This window comes from Calliphora vicina, chromosome 1 (assembly GCF_958450345.1).
Source record: "Calliphora vicina chromosome 1, idCalVici1.1, whole genome shotgun sequence".
Classification (NCBI taxonomy): Eukaryota; Metazoa; Arthropoda; class Insecta; order Diptera; family Calliphoridae; genus Calliphora; species Calliphora vicina.
The window spans coordinates 66,160,241-66,172,646 of record NC_088780.1 but is presented as its reverse complement, the minus strand read 5'-3'; the positions used below and the strand labels follow the sequence as shown (position 1 = coordinate 66,172,646).

General features: G+C 32.0%; 1 protein-coding gene across 2 annotated transcripts in view; it reads left to right on the top strand.

Moving 5' to 3' along the window:
- Positions 1-12,406, top strand: part of LOC135963175 (endoplasmic reticulum metallopeptidase 1-like) — a 421,657-nt gene that overhangs the window by 246,749 nt on the left and 162,502 nt on the right. Inside the window, exons 8-9 of one of the 2 annotated variants that reach the window (XM_065514948.1) lie at positions 6,563-6,656; positions 6,720-6,900. In XM_065514948.1, coding sequence (XP_065371020.1) covers positions 6,563-6,656; positions 6,720-6,900 — 275 coding nt within the window. Of the gene's footprint in view, positions 1-6,562; positions 6,657-6,704; positions 6,901-12,406 lie in introns of both variants that reach the window. The other variant, XM_065514947.1, reaches the window with a different exon arrangement.

Sequence of the window (12,406 nt, the reverse complement as noted above, 5' to 3'; positions counted from 1 at the left end):
CCCGTGACATATGCTGAAATCGAGGAAGCAATATTGAAATTTAAGGACAAAAAAGCCCCAGGATTGGACTGTATCCCAAACCTGGTCCTAAAAGAGGCATTTAAATGTTGCCCAGATCAATTCACATCCCTCATAAATGGGTGTCTGAAGCGAGCGATCTTTCCATCAATGTGGAAAAAACAGAAACTTGTTTTATTGCCAAAACAAGGGAAACCCCTAGCCGATGCGTCCTCTTATCGACCGCTCTGCATGATAGACACAAGCGGAAAACTATTAGAGAGCATCATCTGCAAAAGGTTGGAAACTTTTATCGAAGCCGTCGGTGGTCTATCGGATAACCAATTTGGTTTCAGGAAAGCGAGATCAACTGTCAATGCCATTAACGTTGTTGTAGAAACAGCATATAAAGCAATTGAAGGCAAGTGCTGGAGGAATGGAGCAAAGGAGTACTGCGTTGTGGTAACTCTAGATATAAAAAATGCTTTCAATACTGCGAACTGGGAAGTCATAGTAAACGCTCTTACTAGATTGAATATCCCGCCATATTTGTTGGCCTTGATAAAGGACTACTTCCGAAACAGAATCCTCATCTACGATACTGATAGGGGAACAGAACAGTACAGAGTTTCGATGGGCGTTCCCCAGGGATCAGTTCTTGGTCCCTTGTTATGGAACGTGATGTACGACGGTGTTTTAAGGCTAAAGCTACCCGAAAGGGTTTCAATCGTTGGTTTTGCGGATGATATAGCATTAGTGTGTGTGGCAAAAGACCTACAGGAAGCAGAAACGGTTACCAATGCAAGTATACAAATCGTGCGATCCTGGTTGTGCTCCGTGGAACTAACCTTAGCTGACCATAAGACTGAAGCGATACTAGTTAGTAGTCGTAAATCCAGGGAAACGTTAACACTCAATATTGGAACATGTTGTATACAGACGAAGCCTTTTCTCAAGTATCTCGGTATTATGATTGACTGTCGTCTCTCGTTTAAGGATCATCTACAGTATGTAAGCTCTAAGGCCAAGGAAACATGTCTGAGGTTATCCAGAATAATGCCGAACACAAGGGGTCCAAAATATCTACAAAGGAAACTGTTAACTGAGGTCGTGAAAAGCACAATCCTTTATGCATCTTCCATATGGTCAGACTCGTTGAAGTTTGCATCCTATGCAAAACTTCTTACCTCTATTTATAGGCTTTCTGCCTTGCGTGTGTGCTGTGCCTTCCGCACCGTTTCAGATGAGGCAGCTTTTGTTATTGCTGGTATAATGCCAATAGACATTCAAGCTCGGGAATCGGTATATGCGACACCAACTGCGGAAACGGTGGTCAATGCTAACACTCATGAAGTGGCGAGGGGAATAAGTGTTGCCAACTGGCAGATGCGTTGGACAACATCCTGTAAAGGGAGGTGGACGTACCAGTTAATTCCAGACATTAAAGTCTGGCTCGACAGGAAACATGGTGATCTAAATTTTTATTTAACACAAATGTTAAGTGGTCACGGTTGTTTCAAATCATACTTATACCGGTTTAAACATGATAGGGACCCGTTCTGTACATATTGCGGTGGTGAAGTAGAAGAGGATGCTGGTCATGTATTCTTTGTATGCGGACGATTCGGTGAACAGAGAACGACCTTAGAGGAGTTAGTAGGGTGTAGTGTTAGCCCGACAAACATAGTACATGTTATGTTGTCGTCCTTATTCAATTGGGAGAGTGTATGCCATTTTGCAAAATTGGTAATACTTGAGCTCCGAAGGGAGGAAGAGATTCGAAGAAGAATCGAAGTAGTGTAGCGTAGGTTTCTGCCTTTCCCCACCCTGTGAAGAAATACTTTGCGGTCGTTCCACAGGGAAATTGGATTGGAGATAGAGGTTTTTTAGCGTGTTAAAGTCTCGCACTCCTGGCAAATTGTTAGGTAAGCCAGAGTCTTTTGATGATTTTTACCTCGAAAAAAAAAAAAAAAAAAAAAAAAAACATACATACATACATACATACATACATACATACATACATACATACATACATACATACATACATACATACATACATACATACATACATACATACATACATACATACATACATACATACATACATACATACATACATACATACATACATACATACATACATACATACATACATACATACATACATACATACATACATACATACATACATACATACATACATACATACATACATACATACATACATACATACATACATACATACATACATACATACATACATACATACATACATACATACATACATACATACATACATACATACATACATACATACATACATACATACATACATACATACATACATACATACATACATACATACATACATACATACATACATACATACATACATACATACATACATACATACATACATACATACATACATACATACATACATACATACATACATACATACATACATACATACATACATACATACATACATACATACATACATACATACATACATACATACATACATACATACATACATACATACATACATACATACATACATACATACATACATACATACATACATACATACATACATACATACATACATACATACATACATACATACATACATACATACATACATACATACATACATACATACATACATACATACATACATACATACATACATACATACATACATACATACATACATACATACATACATACATACATACATACATACATACATACATACATACATACATACATACATACATACATACATACATACATACATACATACATACATACATACATACATACATACATACATACATACATACATACATACATACATACATACATACATACATACATACATACATACATACATACATACATACATACATACATACATACTTACATACATACACAAGAATTAAAAGATCTCATAAACAAGAGAACGAGAGCATTGTTACTAGTGTTTATAAACCGGTTAACCGAAAAACCGTTTTTTTGCGAACCGGTTAATTTAAAATATTGATTTTCGGTTAACCGGTATATCCGGTTTTTATCACTCGGTTAACCGGTTTTTAAAATTTGGGACTAAAATTAATAAATCTCATGTTTTTGTGCATTTTTTATATTCATTGTATAAATGATGAGTTTACTTTTTCGGAATAAATTGCTCATAATGAAACTATTAAAAATTAAATTCCGCATAATTCTATAAGTTAAGCTAAATTCTTACTACTGATTCATTATAAACTTTGTGATGATTTTTCCAAACGTTAAATTGAATTTGATGTACATAACTTCTTTCAATAAATTTGACATCATCAGTGTGTTTTGTTTTTAAAATTTAATTTCATTATACATTTCGTAAGCTTACTGTACAAAGTCCTTTTCAGGAGAGACAAAAAACGTTCAAAAATCCATGATTTGAAATATTTTTGAAATCTGATAATGGATTTTTATAAATTATTTGGTATGATTTATAATGACAAATAATCACAGTTAAGAAGAAGTGCTTTTGCATCTTATAGGTAATTTTTTGGGACTTGTAAGAATTTCTGTTTCATATCATAAAGTCGAGGTGATAATAAATTTTAAAATTATCAAATATTTAATTAAAAAAATTGATTTATATTTTTTGGTAGAAATTTAATGAATAAACCAATAATTAAAACAAGTATTATATATTTAGTAACATATTTATACATAATTCCATTTGACTGAGATAATAATTTTGAAATTTTTACAAAATAAAATGGACTTAGCTCTTTTGTATATTTATAGTTATTTACCTGACTACTAAAAACTACAAATTTTAAAGCTGTATACTTTATAGGACATTTTATGTTTTCTACACATATATGACGGTTAACCGGTTTAACCGGTGCTATTTTCTACACAAATATTGATTGGTGATGTTAGTTGTATATTGGTAGTATTATTTGATGGTAGAGTGGGGGAACAAGAGCGAGCTCTCTCACTAGGTTTAGCGGTTAAATAGTTTTTGTTATAATTTATGTCACTTATATTTGTTTTCATACTCTCCCCGCTGAGAAATATATAGGCATTTCTACCATTCAAACTGTGCCTTGTCTCATCTTGAGAACTCATATGCTCTTTTAATTCAAACGGTTATAATATATAACAGAACAATAGTAACACAAACAAACAAAAACACTTGTTAATTTCTTTGTTGCAATTTTTGATCCTTTTATTTTAAATGTTTTATGGTTATTGTTTTATCAATTTTCAATGTTTTATACACAAATAAAAACTTGTTCTTTTTAATTAAAGGCGTCCATGCGCAAGTAAATTTGTTTTTTTTTTTTTTTTTTTTGCGTAAACTATATGTAATTATTCACAAATCAGAACGGAGCGGATTCAAAACAAGTCTGTCTCTCGTGAGATGTTACACTTTAAAGTCAGTTGATAAAGAATAATTTAATTTGTAGCAACCAAACTTTTGTGACCCCTTCTGAAATTTTGCAGCCACAACTGTAATAGTACTGTGTTTTCTTCTAAATCCAAATTGATGATTCGGAATACAAATTATTTTCTTTTAACATCGAGTATAACTTGTTCATGAGTATCTTCTCAAATAGCTTTGATATATTAGACAATAGACTGATGGATGGGTCTGTATGTTTATACTTTTGTGTGATCTTTTCCCGGCTTCAAAATAAAAATAATTATTTTTATTACTATGCGGGGTAACTCCATAAGCATCTTGTTACTAATTTTGTCAATACTTAGCACTTTCTTGGAGTTTAAATCAACAATAGACTTTACGATTTTTCGAATCTCAAAGCGTAGGTGTATTCGAAAATGGAGTACAACAGGTGACAAATAATTAACAAACATATATTCCTTTTCAGTATCATTGCTTGCCCAAACACCAAGTGGTGCACCACTTGAATTTCGCATGGCATATGACAGGACTTTTAAGACATTTTTTCTTGACAACATAGAAATACATACGCATTGGGAAAATTAAAATTTCACTTAATTTAATGGCATTCAAAACCAGAGTATGAAAACAAACAAAACATATCGCAAACGTTTGCAAAATGTACAAAACAAATCAAAATTTTTAAATAGTATTGTACATGAGCAAAAACAAAACAAAGACTTTTCAAGTGACAAAGAAAGAAAACGAAACTATTGGCTTTTCACTCATCTGCATTATTTAATTTACCGTTACAATCGTACATTTGAGTACAAAACAGATAGAGAAACGTATTTTTTATTCGTTTTGTTTTTTTTTTTTTTGTACTGTGTTCTCTATTATAAAGAGTAAATCAGTTACCAAACGTTTTTTATCAGAATGTTTCAATATTGTTCTTACTCTTTTCTTTTCTAGCTGCGTACGTTTATATTAATGTACAGTTTGCGCTCACGAGCAAAAATAATACAAAACAAAATGGCACAATCATTCTCATTGTTTATGTTTGGTTTATGTTTTACACACTGAAAAGAACAAAACAAAACGATAGCAAACGTTTCGATTTGTTTATTTCCGTACTCTGTTCAAAACAATCAAAATTTCAAAAATTTACAAATGAACTTCACTTTACAGTGGCCAAGGAACTTCTCTTTCAAAATTAGTACAAAAGTTAATGTACAAAAAACGAGAACTAAAACTATAGATGTCAGTTTCTCTTCAAAGTTTATGGCAATATCATACCCAAATGGATCAGATAAACCAACCCAGCGGGAAAAAATGATAGGACTTCAGTTTGTAGGCCTTCTAAAAGGCATACTTACACATTCTAAAATTTGCTCTGGCAATGTCTTACAACAATCTGACAACCGTGTGAGCAGACAATTTTTGTTGGCAGATAAATTGATTGCCTGTCAATGAAATTGTGAGGTTTTTTTACAATCGTCTAAACGATTGGTCTCCAGCAGTACGCCCGTGGGCACCGGCTATGTGTGAGTTTATTATACATGTGAAACCGAAATTAAAAAACGAACATGAGTTGTTTTACAAGTGTTGCCAGTGAAGGATATTTTCATAAGAAATTTGGTTCAGTGTACACAAATCGTAACACTAGAATACAAAGCTAATCTATTGTTGTGAGAGTTTGGTTAACAATGGTCTAAACTGACAATACATTTTGCTAAAAAAATTTCATTATCAGCACATTGTCAGATCTGACAACATTTTAATATCTGACAACCGTCTATACATAGCTTAACCCACATTTTCTCAATCTCTGGTTATTTTTTATCGTGATGATAAATTACAAACAAATTTTAATTGGAGGTTTATCGTTACGAAAAACGATAACCAGATATTGAGAAAATGGGGGTAAGGCTTATACAATAGAGTTTAAATTATACTATGCATCAATTAAACAGTTAAACTTAAAAATGGCAATTCTTCTTCCGAAAAACGGGAATGGTATTTAAATTTTTAAATACGTATGTGGTTCGAATAGATAAAACATGCATTTGCATATAAATCCTACCTCTACTAATTACTATTAGTAAATTTTCGTGTCTGAAAGCACAATTTCAAGTATTTTATTTCTTTTTATTGCAGGTATTCCAATACGTTTTTGTGTATTCCAACCTATTGCTTACTTACAGTCTTTGTACAAAGTGTAGCCCACTTAATTTTTAATCGTAATCAAAAGGTAAGTACCATTGAAGACATTTTGTATTTTATTTGTATATGTTAACAGGTTTTCTTTGAACAGACGCCACTAAGTTTGGCATTACAAACCCAAGCTCGTTTGATAGGGACCAGCTTTTTTTGGGGCATACTTTCTGCTGCATTAACAGGAGCTGGTATACGAACTGCATATGCTCTAGTTGTGCCTCTTCTAATAACATTATTGACTAATTTAATAATTGGATTGTTGAAGTTTGAAAACACCAGTAAGCATTATAAGTATTTAGATAATGTCATATTATATCGGGACAAATTTTTTAGGAATATAAATGTTAGAAAATATATGCGTATACATTTTTTCTTGAATAACATGCATTAACGAAACGGTGCCACTTTTAATCATTGAATCCCCTCTCCCTTTAAAGTTGAAAATACATACAACTGTATACATTGAACAACCATTAAAAAACAATCAAAACAAATCAGATGACAAAGAGATGACAAAATATAACTATTTCCGATTTTATATATTGTAGTTTAAAGCAACAGTTTTTAATAAATCAGATGTAGGTAATAGCTAAGTTTGAAATTGCCGCAGCATTTAATTTTTAATACCATATAACCCGGAAGCTTTTCTGACTTTCAAGTCTCTAATGATTGCAACAATTTCATTGACATTTTCATATTCACTTGTATCTGTGCTAATATCCAGTAAAAACGCCCATTTACAGAGATAATCATTGAAATATGCGCTAAGTTGGTAGAAACATGGTTGTTTTCCAGAAAATGTTTATCTATATTCGTGTAAAATGTTGCAGGATTTTCACTAAAGGTGGTATAAATATTTTCTTCTTTCTCAGACATGTTGCTATATTCCAAAAAGGTTTTGTAACTTTATTCAGATTTCTAATCTTTGTGTCCATGTTCTATTTCTAAACTTGGATACTTCACTGCGGATTGTTCTGTTATACATACACTGAATCAATTAAGTCTCCGTACAGACATACTCATAATATAAACTAGCTATTTATGGTCACTTTTCAATACATATTTAAACCTTTTTTTAATTCATTTTATAAAAATCTTATAAACTAGAAATCAACATAAAATACTACAAACATTTTCATTAAAAACATTAAAATTTACATAAATTCAATAATTGTACGAAAAGTATCACCAAAAAAGTCTCCGTACATTTAACCGTTTTAAGGCAAGGAATCCCAATATTAATCTTAATTGAATTTAATATGTAATAGTTCCTCCTTTCTGAGCAATTGCAGCATTTTAATGAGTGCATGGAATGGACCAGCTTTGTTGTTCTCAGGAAATCTATTTTATACCACTCTTCCATTATAACGGCTTTTAGCTGATCTTTACTCGTTATATATTATGCTGACGAATCTTTCTTTCCAAGTGATCCGATAGATGCTCAATCGGGTTGAGATCAAGTGACTGAGCAATTTAAGTGCTTAGGAACATTATAAATAAGACATTCCTTTACTAATCTAGAGGTGTGTTTGGGATCGTTGTCATGTTGGAAACAATACAAACGTCCCAAGCCTAATTTTTCAGAACTTTGTTTTAAGTTTTCTTTTAATATATTAAGGTATGCATATTTATCCATCGTGTTTTCAACAAAAATAAGATTCCCCACCGCATATGAAGCCATGCAACCCCAAACAATAACGTTACCTCCTCCATGCTTTACGGTTAGCGTCAAATGCTTCGGATTCATTTCAGTATTTGGCTTTCTCCATAACATTTCTCTTCCATCAGAACCAAAAACATTCAATTTACTTTCATCGCTAAAAATAATTCAATCCCAAAAAAAAAAAAATCTTTGTCAATTATTTTTTTATTTTTTCCTTAATTTTGCAAGTTAATAATAATTTTCTTTCAATCCATTAAAATTTTCTTATTTTTGGATTCCCTGACAACAAAAAAGCTGGTCCAGAAAGGAGGACCTATTACATATTAAATTCAATTAAGATTAATATTGGGATTCCTTGCCTTAAAACGGTTAACTGTACGGAGACTTTTTTGGTACAATTATTGAATTCATGTAAATTTTTATGTTTTTAATGAAAATGTTTATAGTTTTTTATGTTGATTTCTAGTTTATAAGATTTTTTATAAAATTAATTAAAAAAAGGTTTAAATATGTATTCAAAAGTGACCATAAATTGCTAGTTTATATTATGAGTATGTCTGTACGGAGACTTAATTGATTCAGTGTATATGACCATTGTTTCAAAATCGGATAGGTTTCGATAGGTAGGATAGGATAGGTTGCGAGACGTTAGCAACTGTCTAATGTATGTTGCTAACTTGTTTCAATGAAAGTCATTATCTATACTCTGCGTTGCAATGGCAGTTGTATCTGTTACAGATTTTATTAAATAATCTATACAAATATCAATAGCTCATTTTATTCACCAAAACGGCAATAATAGACCGCTTATTATTATTATACCCTTCACCTTCGTGAGAAGGGTGTATGTAAGTTTGTCATTCCGTTTGTAATTTCTACATTTCCGACCCTATAAAGTATATATATTTTGGATCATTATAGATAGCGGAGTCGATTAAGCCATGTCCGTCTGTCTGTTGAAATCACCTTTCCGAAGCCCCCAAATAACTTACATACACGATTCATACATCAATATATCAGGAATTCTTCTATTTAAAATCGAGAAAATCGGTGCACAAATGGCTGAGATATAAGGAAAAAAACCAGGACAACCTCGATTTTTGACCTATATCAGGATTACTAAGTCATTAATATAGACAATATGGATATCTAATGATAGATATTTCAAAGACCTTTGCAATGACGTATATAAGACCATAGTAAGTTGGACATTAAATGTTTCAAAATCGGAAAAAATATTTTTTAACCCGATTTTTTTTTTCACCAAAAGTTTTTTTCCGCTAAATATTAAAAAAAAATTTTAAAAGCTATTCTAATTAGGGTTTAAATTATTGTTCGTAATTCTGTGGAAGTGGTTTGGGAATTGTTCTCGAAATTGATTTGGGAATTGCCCTTGGACAAGAGTTTGCTGTGGTCTGTAGTTGTAGTACAGGGGTTGAAAAAATGTTCTGGGATGATTAACGTCATATTGAGTTCTTGGAACAGAGGGTGTCATTACCATAGGGATAAATGTGTTCGATCTATAAGGATTTTGTGGTTTAAAATTTCGATTGTTCCCCTGAGGGATTTGTGGGCTTTTGGTATTCTAGTCGTGCTTATGCATAGTCTGCTTTTACTGACACGGCTTCTGCGAGACCTAAATAGCAATCTTATATATACAGTGGCTCACAGCTTATTTCGTGCATATGATTTTTTATAAAAGATTTCGTTATATTTTTATAATTATCTGACATATTAAAAAAACAACACAGACAAATATTTGAATATATGGTATTATTTATTATATTAACAAAAAAAATTAAAAACAATTCATTTATTAAAACTATTTAACATAAAAACGAAATTTCAAGAAAAATAACCTCACAGCTTATTTCGTGCACATATGAAATTACTAAATTAATTTATTACAAACAATAAATTAAAACAATTTAATTCATATTTTAAAGAAAACTAATATTTTGAGGGATATCCCTTTTGTTTTAAAACTGATTTATAGATTGCATAGAGTTAACCAGTTTTTGTGTATATTCCGTCGTTATCTTCTGCCATTCATGTTGAAGTGCATTTTTTAAGTCCTGCTTATTATTTATCTAATGTTATCCAATATTTATCTCAAGAAAACTTCACAAATTCTCAATAACATTGATATTTGGTGGTTAACCTGGAGTTTTAAGGATGTTGGGACAGTTAAAAATAAGCCATGTTCATAGAAGTTGCGACGTATGCTTTGAGTCATTGTCCTGTTAAATCCTAAAATCGTCTCATATACCCAATTTCTCAGTACTTTGCAATAAATTATTTTTCAATAAGTTAAAATATACATTTTTGTCCATAGTGTCATCGATAAATACTAAATTCTTGACCCCAGTTGACGACATGCATCTCCACACTATAACATGGCCTCCATTGTGTTTACAGTGCAACGTAGATTTTTTAGTTGCAAAAAAAAAATCAAAAAAAATTGTCAAAAAATTATTTTTATTTTTATTTTTTCATTCGAGAAATAAATGTTTTTTTTCATTCCCAACGATCAAACAATGCTAATTTTAATTTCGTTGCTTAACATCATTCTAAAAATTTTAATTCACAGTGGTGTACTCTGAAGCGAATGATTTGGTGTAACATGTCCGGTACATACCAAATTTTCATATCGTTCGATAAAACAGGTAGGCCGCTGTTAGCATTGTACTATAAACAAAATAAACAAAATTTCCGAAAGTACAACTAATATAGCAAACAATGTCGACAAATCAGATTTCGTTCCCTCCGAACTTCTGCCAAATGCAAATGAATATTCAAACCGTTGTCGACAAGGTATTCACAAGTCTTACAACCAACTACAAAAATTCGGATTGGCTGTGGGAACGTGCAATTTTGGTACCAAAAAATGATGATGTCAACAAGCTCAATGAGCGAATTAATTGAAACAATGAAATACAAATCGATTGACACATTTTTTTTCATATTTTATTTATTGTATCTTCACAAAATAATGTGAACTATCAATAATTTGTTCAAATCTTAAATCTAAATATTATTTTTTATTTAAGTCCCACCACAGTTGGACGAAAAATTATGTTTAATTTATAGATTCTATCATCAGCGCAGGTCTGTTGGATTCCTTCTTCTTAGTCGGATGTAGTCATTACTTTTCATTAATGTTCGTGCAAGTGGATTTGGGTGAACTTCTAACATTTTCAAATATGACTCCGCTTGTTATACACTCCACCACCATAAGTGGTGAATGAGGGTATATATAAGTTTGTCATTCCGTGTGTAACATTGAGAAATATTCATCTGAGACCCAACAAAGTATATATATTATTGATCCTTATGAAATTCTAAGACGATTGAGCCATGTCCGTCTGTCTGTCTGTCTGTCTGTCTGTCTGTCTGTCTGTCTGTCTGTCTGTCTGTCTGTCTGTCTGTCTGTCTGTCTGTCTGTCTGTCTGTCTGTCTGTCTGTCTGTCTGTCTGTCTGTCTGTCTGTCTGTCTGTCTGTCTGTGTGAAACACGCTCACGTCCAAAATAGGCAAACAAAATTGGTAGACTTGCAAAAAAAATGTTTATTGTTCTCCTAAGCAGTTTGGTATTGAAAATCAGCAAAATCGGTTCAGTGGAACCAGAGTTATGAACCAAAATGTGAGACAACCTAAAAAAAAACTTGATAATTTTAACATAGTTTTCCTTATTTGTGCAAATATATTGCAGATAATACCATAAAATTGCACACACGTTATTTTTATGTTAAAGGGACTAACTCTGGCGAAAATTATAAGAATCGGTCCATGATTTCTCCTAGCCCCCATACAAATTTCTTCCCGAAATATGGTTATTAGGTCTGTAAATGCCTACAAAATTGCAGTATCCACACAAAATTCAAGAGAAATAAGTTTCGTGCTTAAAAAAATTACAATTTGTTGTGGATCGGCCCATATTTGACCGTAGCCCCCATATAAAGTTCATTTCCGAAAATCACTTAAATAAGCATAAAAGTCTTATAGATATCGCTATTAAGTTTAAATTCGTCATAAATAGTCCCCATATATACCAAAATCGCTTTACCTAATTCTATGAAGATCGGCCGATAATTGCTTTTAGCTCCCATATAAGGACCACTTC